The 18,435-nt window shown below is 51.3% G+C and overlaps 1 protein-coding gene across 1 annotated transcript in view; it reads left to right on the top strand.

The window, feature by feature from the left end:
- The window catches only part of SLC2A4 (solute carrier family 2 member 4), a 42,603-nt gene that overhangs the window by 20,874 nt on the left and 3,294 nt on the right, over positions 1-18,435 (top strand). Inside the window, exons 3-10 of the mRNA XM_053263016.1 lie at positions 950-1,122; positions 3,920-4,044; positions 5,990-6,105; positions 9,226-9,388; positions 10,550-10,737; positions 10,843-10,947; positions 12,153-12,254; positions 16,404-16,607. Of these exons, the coding sequence (XP_053118991.1) occupies positions 950-1,122; positions 3,920-4,044; positions 5,990-6,105; positions 9,226-9,388; positions 10,550-10,737; positions 10,843-10,947; positions 12,153-12,254; positions 16,404-16,607 (1,176 nt within the window). The remainder of the gene's footprint in view (positions 1-949; positions 1,123-3,919; positions 4,045-5,989; positions 6,106-9,225; positions 9,389-10,549; positions 10,738-10,842; positions 10,948-12,152; positions 12,255-16,403; positions 16,608-18,435) is intronic.

Raw genomic sequence — 18,435 nt, 5'->3', positions numbered from 1 at the left:
CTGCCCATCCCAGCACCATTACCCCACTGAGAATCCCCAAAAGACCAAGACGGGGCAGCAATTTACCAGGGACCAAGAACTAGGAACTGTCTCTGGTAAATAGAGGGGGTAGAACCATATATCTGAGGTAGGGATGTGCATGAAACGAATTTTGCGTTTTGTTTCGAGCTCGAAACAAAACAGACAGCCAAAATGTTTCGTCAAAAAGAGCAGTCAGCCTGGTTGATTCAAGGAAACAAAACTAGTTTCACCCATAGGGAACAATAGGGAAACTTGAAATACCCCATTGTTCCTCATGGATAGCTCCTAGGGACACCAAAATGGGTTGGGTGGTAGGGCATGATGGATGCTACCTATCACTCAACCCTCAAAAGAAATGGGCAAGCAGGCGATGTTTAACAGTTTTTTAAAGAAACAAGGCGATTGCAAGCCAATTGGAAGTCAGTGCCAGAAAAACCAATCAGCAAGAGAAAAACAGGCCTCTAAAATGGTATTCAAAATGTCGAAACGTTTTGACCCGAAACAGGGTTCTGAACTCGAAACAGGCCCTTTATTTAAAGGGTGTTTTGTTTCAAGCTTGAAACACTTGAAACGGCTCGTTTCGAGTCGAAACGTTTTGCACATCCCTTGTCAGGGCTGGGCTTCTAAAGCTTGGGTCCCCCGATGCTATTGGGCTGCAACTCCTATCAGCCCATCATGATGAGAGTTGTAGCCCAACAACTTCAGCGGGGGGGGGGGCACAAGCTTCAGAAGCCCTGACATATGGCATTATGGGGAGAGGCAAGCGGTGATCCGTGGGGTGAAAATCTGGATGTTGCAGAAGTCTTCCTGTTATTATCGGTGAAATTTTGGAGGGGACAGGAAGGGGTCACAGTCTGCAGCTTTGGACTGAGGGACATGGTAGGTTGCGGACCAGTCTCTTAATTGACCCCCACCCTCCTTCCCTCAGATAATTGAACAGAGTTACAATGCCACATGGATGGAACGCCAGGGCTCCGAGGACCCGACGCCCATCGACCCTGGCACCCTCACCACGCTGTGGTCTTTGTCCGTTGCCATCTTCTCCATCGGAGGCATGCTGTCCTCCTTCTCAGTGGGCATTGTCTCGGAATGGCTTGGCAGGTGAGTCGACCTAAAGGAGAGGGTGACTCTGTACATGTGCAGAGTGCCTTCATTGAGGTCATCACTGAGGCAATGCAGCCAGCTGCTACAGATTGTGAAAGCACCTTCTACAGAACTCATTGCCAATATTGTTTTCTGGCGTTATTTCCTGTGACTTTTCACTGCGGTGTGATAAGCAGCAATTCAGTAGGTGAATGTTACAAACAAGATAGAAATTCAGCAGGTCGTGCTTCCCCCTGCATAAGAATTCAGTGAAGCTTTTTGTGGGCATTAAAGCGGGTCTTGCAGTAGTGAGCATGAATTGTCCCCTTTGCTAAGCAGGACCTGTCCTGGTTTGTATTTGGATGGGTGACTGCATGTGTCTGCTGTAAGATAGTCCCCTGAGGGGGTAGGACCACAGCTCAGTGGCGGAGCCTCTGCTTACGTGCAGAAGGCCCCAGGTTCATTCCCTGGCCTCTCTAGGTAGGGCTGGGAGAGACTCCTGCCTGAATCCTTGAAGAACTGCTGCCAGCCTGTGTAGCCCGTACTGGGTTAGATGGACCAAGGGTCTGACTTGGTACATGGCAGCTTCCTATGTTCTCTCATCACTGCATTCTTATGGAGAAATAAGCAACACCTGTTGAGTTTCCACTTGTTACGTAGCATAGGAACAAGTAGCAGCCCTAATGGTTAGCCTACAAAGAGCTCCTCAGAGAGAAGTCGTTTTGAGACTCCCTGTCTGACACAAGATGGGGTGACAGCCACCAGCCAGGGTGGCTTTAAATGGGGCTTAGACAAATTCACAGAGGAGGACAGGGGGTCTATCCATGGCTACTAGTCTGAGGGCTCTAGGCCACCTCCAGCCTCAGAGGCAAGAGGCCTCTCCATCCCAGTGGCAGGGGAGCAGCAGCAGGAGAGAGGAAGGAAGGCCTGCCCTCCCCTCTTGCCGGTGGGCTGTGGGAAATGCCGGACTAGGTAGGCTTCCTTGGGCCTGATCCAGCAGGGCTGTTCTTACGTTCTTATCTGTCAGATATAAAATCTAAGTCCGATTGTAGTAGCTGCTGGTTTGGCCCATTTGGGGGCCGTTTTGGCCCGGTTTGCACACGGAGAAGCCATTTTTGGGCCACTGCTCATGCACGTGGGCCAAAAAATGGCTGCCGCATGTGCAAACAGGGAAACAAGCCAAACCAGCCCCTAGGGAGATGGGAGGCCGGTAGGGTGAGCCTCTGGAGAGACTCCCCCCAAGGCCACAGAAGCCCTCAGAGGCAGTACCTCAACCTTTTAAAAAACCAAATTTATTGGCACCTCCAAACTGGCCTGAGGGTTCGGCTTGACCACAAGCTGAACTGGGCCTGGTCCAAGGTTGAGCCCTCAAATTGAACCAGTTCGAGCTCTAACCAGCTTGAGATTGAGCCAGTTTGCACATCCCTAATAGGAAGAAAAGGCTTCTAGGGGAGACAGTGCAACTTTGGAGTACACTTGGACCTTTAGGAATCCTATATAATAAAGTGCTTGGTGTGCGTCCGTGTCTCCCTCGGCTGTTCTGGGCATGCGCACAGCGCATGCCCAGAACACACCGAGGGAGACACGACCGCCGGCACCAGGCGGCCATGTTGGCCGGTTGGTCGGCCCAGCCGCGGGGAGGCCAGATGCAGCAGCGGCGGGTCCGGACCGGCCGTGGGGAGGGCAGATGCGGCAGCGGCGGGTCCGGACCGGCCGCGGGGAGGGCAGATGCGGCAGCGGCGGGTCCGGGCCGGCCGCGGGGAGGGCAGATGCGGCAGCGGCGGGTCCGGGCCGGCCGCGGGGAGGGCAGATGCGGCAGCGGCGGGTCCGGGCCGGCCGCTGGGAGGCCAGATGCAGCAGCGGCGGGTCCGGGCCGGCCGCGGGGAGGGCAGATGCGGCAACGGCGGGTTGGGCCCGGCCCCGAGGAGAGCAGAGGAGACAGCGGGTCCGGACCGGCCGCGGGGAGGGGAAAAACGGCGGCGGCGGGTGGCATTCTGGGTGGCGGCGGAACTCTCCGCCCGGCCAGGAGGCCAGAGGCGGTGTCGGCAGGCGACACTCTTGGCAGCGGTGGTGGAAATTTCCGCCCGGCCGGGAGGCCAGAGGCGGTGGCGGCGGGTCCAGCCGGCCCGCACAAAGGCCAGAGGCGGCGACAGCGGGTCCGGCCCGCCCCTACTAGCGCCTGTTATTTAACGGGCTTAAAAATACTAGTATTGTATGAAGCTCTTCCAAATAGACACACACACACAGCCTGCATCATTAGCCTGGTGGTGTAGTGGTTAGTGTGTTGAACTAGGACTGGAGAGGTTTAAATCCCAGTTCAGCCATGAAACTCACTGGGTGACTCTGGGCCAGAAATTTATCTCTCAGTATCATTGAAGATAAATTTATCTCAGTATCATTGAATTGAGAAATCATTGAGAAATTTATCTCAGTATCATTGCTGTGAGGATAAACATAACCATGTCCACTGCTCTGGACTCTTCGGAGGAAGAAAGAGTTTGATAGAAATGGAAAACAATTTTGTTTAAACACTCATACAAGGAGTGGTCAGTGTACACAGGTGCAGATCTGTAGAGAGGGAGAGACATGCACATGTTATGTTGGACACAGGTACACCAGTACGCTCCCTATATGCACCCTGCATTCGAGGGGCCTGTACCCAGGTTCACGTTTAAAATGAACACAGGTACAGTCTTTCACACAAAAACACGTACAAGTGTACAGACCTAAATGCAGGTACAACATAATGTCTGAACAGGGATATTGTATGAAGCTCTTCCAAACAAATATCCCATAATTTTTTCCATGATTTTAGGAAGAGGGCCATAATCGTGAATAATGCCCTATCTTTTCTCGGTGGCGCTTTCATGGGTCTGGCCCAGCTCGGCAAATCCTACGAGATGATGATTCTGGGACGCTTCTTCATTGGGGCTTTCTCAGGTAAACAAGGGACCCTCTGCCCTGGGAGTGGGAAGAGGCAGGGAGGGAGACCCACCTTCCGCTGGACCTCAGGGGCCGTGGTAATGGCCAGTGGGGCAGAGAGGACAGAAGCAGTTGCTCTCCAGGGCTTGGTCCCAGAATCTGTTTCCAGCTCCAGCTCTGGAACATTATCATAAAAGAAGAGATTGTCACTGAGCATGATTGCCCATGTCTTGGCACAGCGTTATCGCAATCCGCACTCCTGAGATTGAGGGTGTGTTTTGGGTGGCCAATATTGGCAATTCAGATACAATTACAAAAGGTTCTCTTTGCAACAGAAATGTACAGGCTCCCTATCTGCAGGTCAGGTTGCAGAAACGCTGTGGAAATTGATTTCTCCCTCCCCTTTGCCTGTCAGATTACCTAACAATCCTTAAGAAGGTGACAGCTGCGAGATCGGCTGCATTTATCCAAGTTCTCTGTCTGGGAAGAGGAGAGCTGGTCTCGCGGCAGTGAGCCTGGATTGTCCCCTTTGCTAAGCAGGGTCTGCCCTGGTTTGCATTTGGATGGGGGAAACTACATTTGGCCACTGACTGCTGGAAGATATTCCCCTTAGGGCAGGGCTTCCCAACCTGTGGTACTCCAGATGTTGCTAAACTACAACTCCCATCATCCCCAGCCACAATTTTGGTTGTGGCCCCTTGGCTTTGGAACACCCTCCCTGAAGAGCTTTGCCATGCTCCCTCCCCCTCAGTGGTTTTTTTAAAAAACCTGTTAAAAACACATGTTATGTTGAACACAGGTATACCAGTACACTCCCTATATGTACCCTGCATTCGAGGGGCCTGTACCCAGCTTCACTTTTAAAATGAACGCAGGTACAGTCATTCACACAAAAACACGTACAAGTGTACAGACCTAAATGCAGGTACAACATAATTTTTACAGACCTAAATGCAGGTACAATGTTTTAAAAGAGGCTTTTGAATGTTTTATCCGCTGCTGCTGTCTGGTAGGTTCTTTCGTTTTGTAGTCCTCCGTTTTTAGCTTTTTTATAATATTTTTAAATTTGAAACTTTTGAAAATTGGATTTTTAAATGTGGTTTTAGCCTGGTCTTTTACCTGTTTAATTTTATTAATCTTAATTTTATTTATTAACACACTAGCTGAACCCGCAGAGAGCATCTGTGCTCGAGGACTTTGTTGCAGTCCTTGCCCGCCACCAGTGCCTGCTTTATTGCTGTGTCAGCCCCCCCACTCTCAGCTGCTCCTCTTCCTTACCTGCAGGGTTGTAGCCATAATTGAGTGGATGGGTTCAATGAACCGGGCCACCAGCTCCATCCCCCCAGGGCCATCCCTCCCTGTATTCTTCATGATCTCCCTCACTCTGAAGGGCTGCTGGGGAGAGGGTTGAACACAGGCCCCCTCTCCCCTAGCCACGCCCCTGCCTATCTGCATATGGAATCCCCACTGCCCAATCGCCTTGGTGCTTCAGTTCTGTTACCTCGGATTGGTAAAGCACTGTGTGGGCGGGGCTTGCTACATACAACCTTAGTGTACTATATAGATAGATAGATCGTATCTATGTTATTAATGTTGTGAGCCGCCCCAAACAGTAGTGTGCTGGAGGGGCGGGGTATAAATATTTTTGATGATGATGATAAATGTAGCTGGGGATGATGGGAGTTGTAATTCAGCAACATCTGGAGTCCCACAGGTTAGGGGCCATAGCACAGGGGTAGAGCATTTGCTTGCAGGCACAAGGTCCTCGATCCACTCCCCTGGTGGCATCTTCAGGTAGGGCTGGGAGAGACCCCTTATCTGAAACCTTGGAGAAGCTGCTGCCAGTCAGTGTAGACAATCCTGAGCTAGGTGGACCAATGCTCTGACTCAGTAAATGGCAGATTCCTACACTGGCTGAATTTGCGGGTCTTCTTACAAGCCTCCTTTGCTGCTTCCAACCCAGGATTCGCCTCTGGTCTCATCCCCATGTACGTGGGTGAAATCTCCCCTACCCACCTGCGGGGAGCACTGGGCACGTTGAATCAGTTGGCCATTGTCATCGGAATCCTTATTGCACAGGTAAAGCACACCTGCACACTTCCCACAACCAGCACCACTAGCCGCTTTCAAAAGTAATGTTGCACCCCTGGAGAATATCAGGGGGCGGCTGCATGAATGTCAGGGTGGAGAGATGGTCTGGTGGGAGCAAGCCTGACTTGTCTCCTTAGCTAAGCAGGGTCCGCCCTGGTTGCATACAAATGGGAGACTAGAAGTGTGAGCACTGTCAGATGCTCACACCCTTAGGGGATGGAGCCGCTCCGGGAAGAGCATCTAGGTTCCAAGTTCCCTCCCTGGCAGCATCTCCAAGATAAGACTGAGAGAGACTCCTGCCTGCCACCTTGGAGAAGCCACTGCCAGTCTGTGCAGACAATACTGAGCTAGATGGACCAAGGGTCTGACTCAGTATATGGCAGCTTCCTATGTTCCTAACAGGCCATGCGGAAGTTTGGCCGTGAAGGTGAGCATTTTGTGATGGGAAGGGACCCTGATGATGTGTCAGTGTTTAAGCCAGCGTGGTTTTATTTTATTGTATATATTTTGTGTGTGTGTGTGTGTGTGTGTGTGTGTGTGTTGCTAAACCCACACACCAAACATACAGCATTTTTTAGCTTGTTTAGTGCACAGGCTGGAAACCAGGAAGTCCCCATTCCAGCTCCTGCCTTTGTGATTAATTCATTAGGTAGTCTGAAATATTTGCCACTCCCTAGGCTCGTTCATGTGATCAGAAACAGAATAGGGGATGTGTCCTACCCACGTTTGGGAGCTGTATGTGCTTCCGTTTTCCAGTTGTGTGCAGGTAGAAGACAAGGTGGCTGGGGGGAGCTGACTGTCTGTTAAGTGGCAGCTGGGCCCAAGGGCTCCGTCCTACCCAGCAGCTGTACCCAGCTCTTTTGACGAGGTAGGAGGAAAAGCCCTCTGACCCAGCTGCTGCTCAGGAAGGAGGAGCTGGCCTTGTGGTAGTGAGCATGAATGGTCTCCTCTGCTAAGCAGAGTCTGCTCTGGTTTGCACTTGAATGGGAGACTACATGTGTGAGCACTGTCAGATATTCCCCTCAGGGGATGCAGCCGCTCTGGGAAGAGCAGAAGGTTCCAAGTTCCCTCCCTGGCAGCATCTCCAAGATAGGGCTGAGAGAGAGATTCCTGCCTGCAACCTTGGAGAAGCCGCTGCCAGTCTGGGGAGACAATACTGAGCTAGATGGACCAAAGGTCTGACTCAGTATACAACAACAAATATTTATATACCACCTTTCAACAAAAGCTTCCAAAGCGGTTTACAGAGAGAGCGAGAGAGAGGGAGAGATGGAGCCCTGTCCCTAAAGGGCTCACAATCTGAAAAAGAAACATAAGACAGACACCAGCAACAGCCACTGGAGGGATGCTGTGCTGGGGCTGGATAGGGCCACTTGCTCTCCCCCTGTTGAATAAAGAGAATCACCATGCTAAAAAGGTGCCTCTTTGCCCAGGTAGCAGAGGTGATCATTGTAAGGCAGTTTCCTCTGTGCCTCAGGCAATCACTTCCTCCCCCTCCTACCTTGCTTTTTATTCACAGACAACTGGAAAATGGAAGCATGCACAGCTCCTGAATTTGGGTAGGATGCGCCTCCTACTTTATTTCCGATCATGTGAGGGAGCTCTCCTTTCAGCCCCTTCTGCATTGTGGGGAGAATAAGGCCCGCTTACCTTACAGTAGCAATTCCAACCCAGGAGCCCCCAGGTGCTGGTGGACTGCAGCTCCCATCCTTCCCAGCCACCAACTGGGAACTGTAGTCCAACCATATCTGCAGACCAGTGTTCCCCCTCACAGGGATAGCCAGATGTTGTTGACTACAATTCCCAGGATCCCCAAGCAAAATCCATTGCAGCTGGGGGATTCTGAGAGTTGTAGTCAGCAACATCCGGGGACCCCTGTGAGAGGGAACACTGCTGGGGACCCGAGATTGGGAAACCCTGATGTAAGGTGAGCGAGTATCATCCTCCCCTGCCCTATAGGGTCGTATAAAGATGACAACAAGACGACCATATAGGTGAAGTGCTTTGAATGCTCAAAAGCACTCTACAGATGCTATTATTATTATTAATTCAGAACTGGGCATTTCATTCCATTCCATTGTCTTTACCAAGACCTCGGAAATCTGCTTGTATTTGTCTCATTTAAATGTGAAATATCCTGTCTAGTCAGGAGAAGCCCTGGTTTGGTTCACACAATCATTCAAATCTAGGTCTAATGTGGGTTACCAACATTAGTGTGGTTGTGTTAACCCATGCCAAGGCAGGAATCCCAGATTCATCTTAGGCCTTAAGCCACCTTGGCATGGATTCACACAATCACTCATGTTGGTAACCCACATTAGACCTCGATTCAAATGACCGCATGAACCATGCTCATGTCTTTGGCATGCAGAGAAGAGGGCTTTTTCAGGTTCAATTTCCATCATCTCCAGTTTAAAACTCCTTGGGGCTATTCTTACGATCACAAAAACCGGGCTAGGAAAATCCTAGCCCGATTTTTGTGATTGTTAGAACCACTGGGCTTGCAGCCGAGCCCGGTGGTTCTGGAGCGGCTAACCCGCTCCTGTAGCCCACCTCTTAGCCCGAGTTTGCGAGTGCTCCGCAAACCCGGGCTAACTGCTCGTGAGTAGCTGCAACGCGGCTCTGCGCCGCAGCTACTCGCAAGTAGACCCCCGGCGGGAGGCTTAAAAGCTCGCGCAGGGCATACTGGGGCTTCTGGGGGCTGTGCGGCTCCCGAGCTCCCCAGCCCCCGCCGTCTCCGTCTCGGGGCCGGCCATCGTGTGGGCGGCCGATCTGGCCACACAGGGCTCCCTCCCCGCTCATGAGCTGGGAGAGCAGGCTTAGTCCGCTCTTCCCGCTCACCAAATGAAACCGGGTCTCACGGATCGTGAGACCTGGCTCCTTGGGTAGTAGATGAAGGGAGAGGGCTCTCTCTGCCTAACACCTTGGAAAGCTGCTGCCAGTCAGAGCAGGCAGTCATGGGCTAGACGGACTGAGGGCCTGACTCAGTATATGGCATCTTCCTATTAAATGTTTATCTGGTTAATCCCGTTGTCTACACACACACAATGCAGACTGTAACCTTTGTTCAGAATCTATGAAAGACATTCCTGATCTCTCCTGCTGCAGGTGTTTGGCCTGGAGGGGCTCCTGGGGACCGAGAAGCTGTGGCCCCTCCTGATGGGTCTCACGGTGCTCCCCTCTGCTCTCCAGCTCCTATTCTTCCCCTTCTGCCCGGAGAGTCCCCGCTACCTCTACATTGTCCGCAACAAGGAGTCCAAAGCCAAAGAAAGTGAGCCTAACCCTTTGCCCTGAAGGAGGAGAGCTGGTCTTGTGGCAGCCAGCATGAGGGGCCCCCTTTGCTAAGCAGGGTCTGCCCAGGATTGCATTTGGATGGGAGGGTTATGTGAGCAGCACTGTAAGATCTTCCCCTCAGGGGGTGGAGCCGCTCTGGGAAGAGCAGCTGCCTGCTTGCAAGCAGAAGGTTCCAAGTTCCCTCCCTGGCGGCTTCTCTGAGACGGGGCTGAGAGAGACTCCTGCCTGCAGCTGTCCTGGAGAAGCCGCTGCCAGTCTGTGAAGACAATACTGAGCTAGATCGACCCGTGGTCTGAGTCGGTAGAAGGCAACATCCTCTGCCCTCCGTGTTTGCTCTCTCATCTCTCCCCTCGCCTGTCCAGCCATTTGCCCCTCGCTGATACACACCCACGCACTTCACATGTGACTTGCCTCTGGGGGGCCCCTCGAGGCGTGGGGGCCCCCAGGCAGCCCCCTCCCCTTGCCTAAGGGTAGTTACGCCCCTGAGTCCTGAGTACCAGCACCTTTCCCCAGCTGCGATCAGAGCAGGGAGGCAGGCAGGGGATGAAGACAAAATCCTGCCGGGCGCAACGATCCTGGCTGGGAAGTGAGCTCAGAAGTGCTGGGCACTTCCGGAGCTTGGCCATGCCTCTTTGCACGCAGTGGGTCGCGAGAGGGTTGCCCATGGAGATAATGCCTCTCTGGGTGCTTACCTCCGGGAGGAGTGTGCAGCTATCAGAGGAAAACTGTCCATTGGACTATGCAGCAACTGCGAGGGATCCTGCAAACTCCTGCACCTGCTGACGTCTGTGGCATGTAATGCCATGCACAGCAAGTAAGACAAGAGCATTGCTTGGGAGCATGCCCAACTTACCTTACTCCCAGGTAAGCATGCTTCAGGGCCAGTTGCTCTTCTGCCTGCTCCATCAAGAGAATGAACTGCCACTTTCAAAAGGTGCCTCTTTGCCCAGTTAGCAGGGTCACCATCGCCACAGCTGTCTTTTGTACTCCTCCCCCCTTCCCATCCCTCCGTGGGCCTTCCAGTTCCTGCCTTCCACTCTCATTTCTGCCTCCCCTCCCCTGTTAGCCCCCCGGCTCCCCGTTTCTATGCTCCCCCCAGCACTGCATCCTAAACAGCCCCCTCTCCTGTCCCCTCAAGGCCTCAAGCGGCTGACGGGCCACGCGGACGTCACCGCGGCTCTCACGGAGATGAAGGAGGAGAAGCGGCGCATGGACCTGGAGCGCAAGGTCTCCATCCTCCAGCTCTTCCGCTGCCGTATATACCGCCAGCCCCTGCTGATCGCGGTGGTCCTTCAGCTGTCCCAGCAGCTCTCTGGCATCAATGCGGTGAGTGGTGGCAGCTGGAGGCAGCCGGAAGGACCAGGAGGGAGTGTGGGGAGGGATGCCGCTTGGGAAGCCCTTGCCTGACCACGGATGCTTGTCATTGTTTAGATATTCTATTACTCCACCGACATCTTCACAAAGGCTGGGCTGGAGAAACCCATCTATGCCACCATCGGAGCAGGTGTGGTCAACACGGTTTTCACCATCATTTCGGTAAGTGCCTCCAGCCCTACCAAACCCCACCCTGCCAGATTGGAAGCCACGTTCTCACAAACGGCTGCTTCAGCCCCACAGCACCGCTTACAGTGTGGCATTCTCTCGGAGGGCCGCTTCCAGCGCCCACCCAGGACACAGGCTTGTTCACATGATCAGGACCTGGGTAGAAGGCATGTCCTACCCAAGGGAGCTGTGCACATGCCCTTTACAAAAAACATGTTTGTGAGTTAAACCCAAGGACAGAGGCAGGGAGCTTGAGCCTGAGCTAAGCCCCAGCTGGGTAGAATGAGCATGCTTTGCCCGGATTCCATCCCCAGCTTCGGAAGGAGGTAGGAGGAAAAGTTGTCCCACCCAGTCGGGGCTTAGCACATGATCAAGCACCCTGCCTGCTACCTTGTTTTTAACTTGTCTCCTATCCAGGTGAATGAGACCAGTATCAAGTGCAGGGATATTCGGGGGAGAGGAGGAGAGGAGAGCTCTTAGGCTGACCTCCTGTTATTTCAAAAGCCCTCTCCTCAGCTCTGTTTCTAGAGAGGAAGTGAAGACAAGCAAGAGCTTCCGGAAGAACAGATTTCTTGTGGCTCTTCAGCTTTGGTGGACTAAAGCCAGTGAGTTGCCAGCTTTCGTGTGACTGTGTGAATCCACACCAAGGTGATATATTGCCCAAGTGGAAGCTGTGATTCCTGCCTTGGTGTAGGTTCACAAAGGCACACTAATGATGGTGACCCACCTTAAACCTAAATCTGAATGGTGCCTGCCCCCTTAAAGAACACCCTCTGCTTCTGCTCCTTTTTCTTTCCGTGGACAGTACGAGAGGTTAGATGCATTTAGCGGGTTGGTGAACTGGATGAGCATCCCAGGGTCTTCCCATTCCCTTTGGTTTCATGAATCCACCAAGTCTGTGACAGTTTACCTAGGAAGCATGCCAAACTAGACCTTGGGCCCATCTGTCTACCCTCCTGGCAGCAGCTCTCCAGGACTTCAGAGGTGTTTCCCAGACTTACCTAGAGATGCTCCAGAGACTGAACCTGCGGCCTTCTGCATGTAATCCCTTCTCTCATGAGGTGTTCCATTGGAGGTGCTCCTTGGATCCAAGTTTTAATCACCCTCTCACTCAATCTCTCTCTCTCCTTCCTGTTGTTTTCCATCTCCTTATCCCTCTCTGACCCTCTCATCCTCCTCCATGTTTCCTCCCTGCTTAGGTGTTCTTGGTAGAGCGGGCAGGACGGCGAACCCTGCATCTTTTGGGGCTGAGTGGAATGTGTGTGTGCGCTATCCTTATGACGGTGTCTCTTCTATTGTTGGTGAGTATCTGTGCAAAGAACGGAGCCTCTGATAGGCCCAGACCGATCCTCTGTAGATTTATGTAATCTGTTCTTAAAGCCATTGCCACATCCTCTGGCAATGAGTTCCCTTGAGTGAAATGGTGCTTCCTGTCATTCATCCTGAATTTGACATTTGTGCAACTGAATTGCAGTCAGTTTCTGCATGGGCTGAGCCTGAGGTAAGTTTACTCTGAAGTAAGTCCCACTGTGTTAAGTGGGATTTGCTCCCAGGTAAATGTGCACAGGATTGCCTCATGGCTTCTGGAGTTCTGATAATGTCTCACAACAAAGACGTCTTTCTTCACAGGATGCAGAATTAATTTGCATAATTCACTGCCACAAGATATTTCAGGTGATATTTCAGGGGTTCTCAAACTTGGGTCCCCAGATGTTGAGCTAATGGGCTAAAGACCACTGTGGCTGAGGATGATGGGAGTTGTAGTCCAAAAAGATGAGAACCCACACTGGAGGATCTCTGTGTTTCAAGTGGGGTTTGCACTCATTAAAGGATCAAGCAGGAGTATATAACAAAAAGCCTTTTTATTTTTTAAGAGAAGTCAACTTCAACATGCATCTGAATCCCTCCTTCATGCTATAACAACAAGCACCTCCTAGTAGCTGTTGCTCCTATCTGTATCTTCACAGCAACATTGGAAGCTGCCATATACCAAGTCAGGCCATTGGTCCATCTAGCTCAGTATTGTCTTCACAGACTGGCAGTGGCTTCTCCAAGGTTGCAGACAGGAGTCTTTCTCAGCCCTGTCTTGAAGATGCTGCCAGGGAGGGAACCTGGAACCTTCTGCATGCAAGCAGGCAGGTGCTCTTCCCAGAGCGGTCCCGCCCCCTAAGGGGACTATCTGACAGTGCTCACGCATGGAGCCTTCCATACAAACACAAACCAGGGCAGACCCTGCTTAGCAGGGATCCCCCTGTGTTGCTGTGTTATTGTTCCTGACTGCTGCCTCACCTCTCCAACTTAGTTCCATATACATTAATATATCTTTTCTTTTTCTAACACTAACAAAAGAAACTCTTTTTTAAAAAAACAAGAAAGGCACATAGGAAGCTGCCATATACTGAGTCAAACCATTGGTCCATCTCGCTCAGTATTGTCTGCACAGACTTGCAGCAGCTTCTCCAAGGTTGCAGGGAGGAATCTCTCTCAGACCGATCTTGGAGATGCCGCCAGGGAGGGAACTTGGAACCTTCTTTCTCTTCCCAGAGCGGCTCCGCCCCCTTAGGGGAAGATCTTACAGTGCTGCTCACATAAGCCTCCTATCCAAATGCAACCAGGGCAGATCCTGCTTAGCTAAGGGGAAAAGTCATGCTTGCTACCACAAGACCTCCTCTCTTTTCTTCCAGGAGGAAGGGGAATTAACAATAACATTTCACAAAATCACCCCATTTACCCCTTTGGTTTAGACAAAGTCTTTTATGTGGTGGTCTCTGAACCAGTCTACCTACCCGAGTTTTGATCAATTTAGCTAGAGAAGAAGTCGTTCGTTCCTGACGAAGGCTGGCATATGTGGCATCTGGGAGGCCAAGATGAGCCCCGTCACCCTCTGGCTCACCTGGGCAGGGGAATCTGGATTGACTCTAGCTGATGGAGATTCAGATAGTGGAGTGGAGTCCTTTCCCTCCTGGAGTTGACTGCCTCCCCTCACTCTCTCCAGTTGGTTCCAGGGGCATAGCTATAATTGAACGAAAGGGTTCAAAGAACACGGGCCCCCAGCTCCTGAGGGCCCTCCAGCTCCATCCCTCCCTGTTTTCTTCATTGTGTCCCTCACTCTGGGGGGCCGCCCGAGAAAAGGATGAACATGGGCCCCCTCACCCCTAGCTACGCCCCTGGCTGGTTCCATTGTAGGCTGGCTGCTGCTCAGCATTGTCTTCGGTTTCTTCTCAAGACTTGGCCTTTAGGTGTCATCACTTCAAATGATCGCGTGTTCACTTGTCTTTGGACCTCAGCTTTCTGCCACTCTTTATTCTGTCGGTTGAATCCAAACTTCCTCACCCACATGGAGTTCAGGTAGATCTCTGGGTGACTTCTTGTAATAATGGACCTGCCTTAATTTCTGTTCTGTTAAAAGTTCTACTCATCTGTTGTGGTGCTCTGGCTGAATGTAGTAAGTTGCCTTGCATAGGCAGTAAAGTTTTTGTCCATCAGACCCTGTGCTGGTCTCCCATCCAAACCTTGTGAAAGGGTGTTTCAGTGGTCCAGAATAGCTAGGTATGCATCAGTTCCAGCTTTCTTGGCTTTATCATCATCAACAGATATTGATATACCACTTTTCAACAGAAGTTCCCAAAGTGGTTTACAAAGAGAAATAAAAATAAATAGTCAGACTTTAATCAGAGTTCGCTTAGCCATTTTGATAGCTGATTCCACTTTCCCATTTATTTGGGGAGAAGCAGGTGAAGATGTCTGATGATCAAATTCCCACTGACTGAATTCTGTGACACAAACTGTGGTCTGTTATCTGAGAACAGAGTATCGGTTATTCCATTCTAAACCACTGCCACCATGTTTCAAGTGGGGTTTGCACTCATTAAAGGATCAAAAGTAAAGGTAAAGTGTGCTGTCGAGTCGGTGTTGACTCCTGGCGACCACAGGGCCCTGTGGCTGTCTTTGGTAGAATACAGGAGGGGTTTACCATTGCCTCCTCCCACGCAGCATGAGATGATGCTTGTCAGCATCTTCCTGTCTCGCTGCTGCCCGATAGAGGTGTTTCCCATAGTCTGGGAAACAGACCAGCAGGGATTCAAACCGGCAACCTCTGGCTTGCTAGTCAAGTCATTTCCCCACTGCACCATTAGGTGGCTTAAAGGATCAAGCAGGAGTATATAACAAAAGTCTTTGCTAGAAAAGTCAACTTCAACGTCTATCTGAGTCCATGCTGTAATAACAAGCACTTCCTACTAGCTGTTCCCTCCATCTGTGTCTTCCCCCTGTGTCGCAGTGCTATTGTTCCTGACTGCTGCCCCAGCTCCCCTACTTGGTTCCACACACATTGATACACTCTGGGTTACTTTAAAAGGGGATTGGAGACATTAATGCAGCATTGATCTCTCAGCAGCTGTTAGCCGTAATGGCCATACAGGCCCAGCAGGGATCTGCTGATAAGTCCCACCTCCCCTCTACACACTTGCCCCGGCTGACCCAAACACTCCAAGTTTCCTTGGATGCAATCCACTTGTACAATGCACACTTAGTCCATTTTGGACGCTGTTGCCAGGACTTATTTGCACTATCAAATTAAACTGGGATGAAAGCACTTTAATTGGCAATCCTTGCACCACCTAGCTGTGGGAACTACAATTTTGCAAGGCCTCTGCTGAGAAATCTTCATCAGGGATCCTTAGCTGCTTGGTAAAACTAGAATTCCCAGAGTCTCTTGGGTGGGAGGTGCAGCAGATCTGAAGGGGCTTTCAGTTCAAAAAGGGCCTTTAAGACGGTCCATGATGCAGTGAATGGATTGGGAGCACCTGATGCTTTGGAGTTGTGGGAGTTTAGGCACGGTGGACCTGATCCATAGAGAGGGATAGAAGCATGACAGGGAGGGCTGCAAAGTGTAGTTGATTAAAAACCATTTGATCAGCTAGTGAGGCAGTAGCAGATTGGGTAGGATATTTAAATATATATAATCATGGATTAAAGCAAAGGTTCTCAAGCTTGGGTGCCCAGAAGTTGGACTACAACTCCCATCATCCCCAGCCACAATGGCCTTCATGACTGGGGTTGATGGGAGTTGTAGTTCAACAACATCTGGGCACCCAAGTTTGAGATCCCCTGGATTAAAGGATTATTTTTAGGACAAATACTTATAAAAACTGCAGTCAGCAACTGCCATCTTAGGAGAGACATTCCCATGTCATTCTCACACAGCAGGGGATGCCTCCTCTGAAATGAGGCCTGTTACAATACACAGATGCATCCACTACAAAGAAAAGAAAATGTGCTTCTTGCTTCAGAACCCATATGCAAAGGTAATCCACTAAAACTGTATGACTCGTCAACTAAGATTTCTTTAAATTTTATAGAGGAAATGGGTCTGTCTCGAAGGTGCCTCCTTGCTAGTGTTCTTGTCGTTAGAGAGTTAACGCAGTGATTCCCATTTCTCTCCACCCCAGGAGCGTGTGCCAGTAATGAGCTACCTCAGCATGGTGGCCATCTTTGGCTTTGTGGCGTTCTTTGAGATTGGGCCAGGGCCCATCCCGTGGTTCATCGTGGCCGAGCTCTTCAGTCAGGGCCCTCGCCCAGCTGCTATGGCCGTGGCCGGCTTTGCCAACTGGACCTGCAATTTCATCATTGGCATGAGCTTTCCGTCAATTGTGGTGAGTGTTGCTCATCGGCCTGGTTGATGTGGCTGGGGAAGAGATGGCCTACTATGCATGACAGTGTCTACGCATATGAATGAGTGTTGATATCTGCAAGCAGGGCTGAGTGTCTTGGGGAGTGGGATGCGATATTCAACATGGAATTTTAGGAATTTCCAACACTGTTCAGGTGTTACGTTGTTCCTACATTCAGATGCCTACACTCACACATGAGTAGGGATGTGCATGTAACCGGCACCCTTTGAGCCGATGGGGGAATAGCTTTAAGGATCGGGGAGGGTGCCGGGCCAGAGCCACCATTGGGCGAACAGGTTCAAAAAACCTGGGCCGCCACTAATCAGGGGCCGCACCTCGTGGCCCCGACATGCCGCCCGCATCGGACGTCAGGCATGGTTGGTGGGTTATTTCACTCTCAAATGGGGCTGCGTGGCCCTGTTTGGGATTGAAATCGGCCCGTGCTGCATTGGCAGGGCGGGATGGAGTGACTCTCCCTGCCTTTAAAGGCAGGGAGAGTCGCTCCAGCCTGCGCTGCCAACGCACCATGGGCTGATTTCGTTCCCAAACAGAGTTGCACAGCCCCGTTTGGGAGTGAAATAACCCACCCCCCGCGCCTGATGTCAGACACGGGCAGGGCCAGGGTGGCCAGACACAGGCTGCCTCCAGCCTCGCTCCGCAACTGGAGGGTGCACTTCCCCCTCCAGCGCTCTGTGTAAAAATAGTCCGGCGGGGTGGCAGCATACCTCCTTGCCACCCCGTTGATCCCCCAACTGGAAGTGACCAGTGCACGTCACAGGTGCATGCACATCATGCATGCAAGTGACGTGCGCCCGCCCACAACATGCTCCCACATGCCGGGCACGCTGGTTGGGAGTCAACAGGGTGGCAAGAAGGTATACTGCCACCCTGCCGGACTATTGTTATACAGAGTGCCAGAGGGGGAAGCACAGCGTGGTGTGGGGAGGGGGAAGCACATCCTCCCCTGTCCTTAAAGCTATCCCCCACCACCTTCAAACCAGTTTGGAGGCCCGTAAAAGGGCCTCCGAACTGGTTCGTGCTCATCTCTGATGATGAGAGTTGGTCTTGTGGTAGCAAGCATGAATTGTCCCCTTCACTAAGCAGGGTCTGCCCTAGTTTACAATTGAAGGGGAGACTACACGTGTGAGCACTGTAAGATCTTCCCCTTAGGGGATGGCACCACTCTGGGAAGAGCATCTTCATGCTTGCATACAAAAGGATCCAAGTTCCCTCCCTGGCATCTCCAAGATAGGACTGAGAGAGGCTCCTGCCTACAACCTGGGAGAAGCCGCTGCCAGTCTGGGTAGACAATACTGAGCCACATAGACCAATGGTCTGCCTCAGTAGAAGGCAGCATCCTATGTTCTTTTATGAAAGATTGCACCTGTGCTCATTTTCAAAGTAAACCTGGGTACAGACCCCTTCAAATGCAGAATACAGATAGGAAGTTTATTGCCTTACCTGAGTTCAAGATAACATGTGAATAAGTGTGCCTACATACAGATCTGTACCTGTGCACTGTACACAGATTGTATGAGTGTTCAATGCAATTTGTGAATAGGGCTTCCACTTTGAAGCCCTATCTAATTTCTTTGAAGCAAGTTAGGAAGAGTGACAGAGGACTGGTTTTGCACATAGGTTCATAAGTGTTTTTAAAACACAAAAACTACTACAAAATTCCACTGATGTCAGAGGAATAGAAATGACAGTTAGCAGGAATGTTCTCCAAAGATCTCTCTATGGAGAGAGGACAACAATGTGTGCATATTTACCCTGACCCTAACCCTTTTCTCAGTGCAAAAATGACTGC

Source organism: Hemicordylus capensis, chromosome 6 (genome assembly GCF_027244095.1).
Source record: "Hemicordylus capensis ecotype Gifberg chromosome 6, rHemCap1.1.pri, whole genome shotgun sequence".
Lineage (NCBI taxonomy): Eukaryota > Metazoa > Chordata > Lepidosauria > Squamata > Cordylidae > Hemicordylus > Hemicordylus capensis.
Note: the sequence above shows the minus strand (reverse complement) of the source record. Positions and strands in the feature narration are given on the sequence as shown.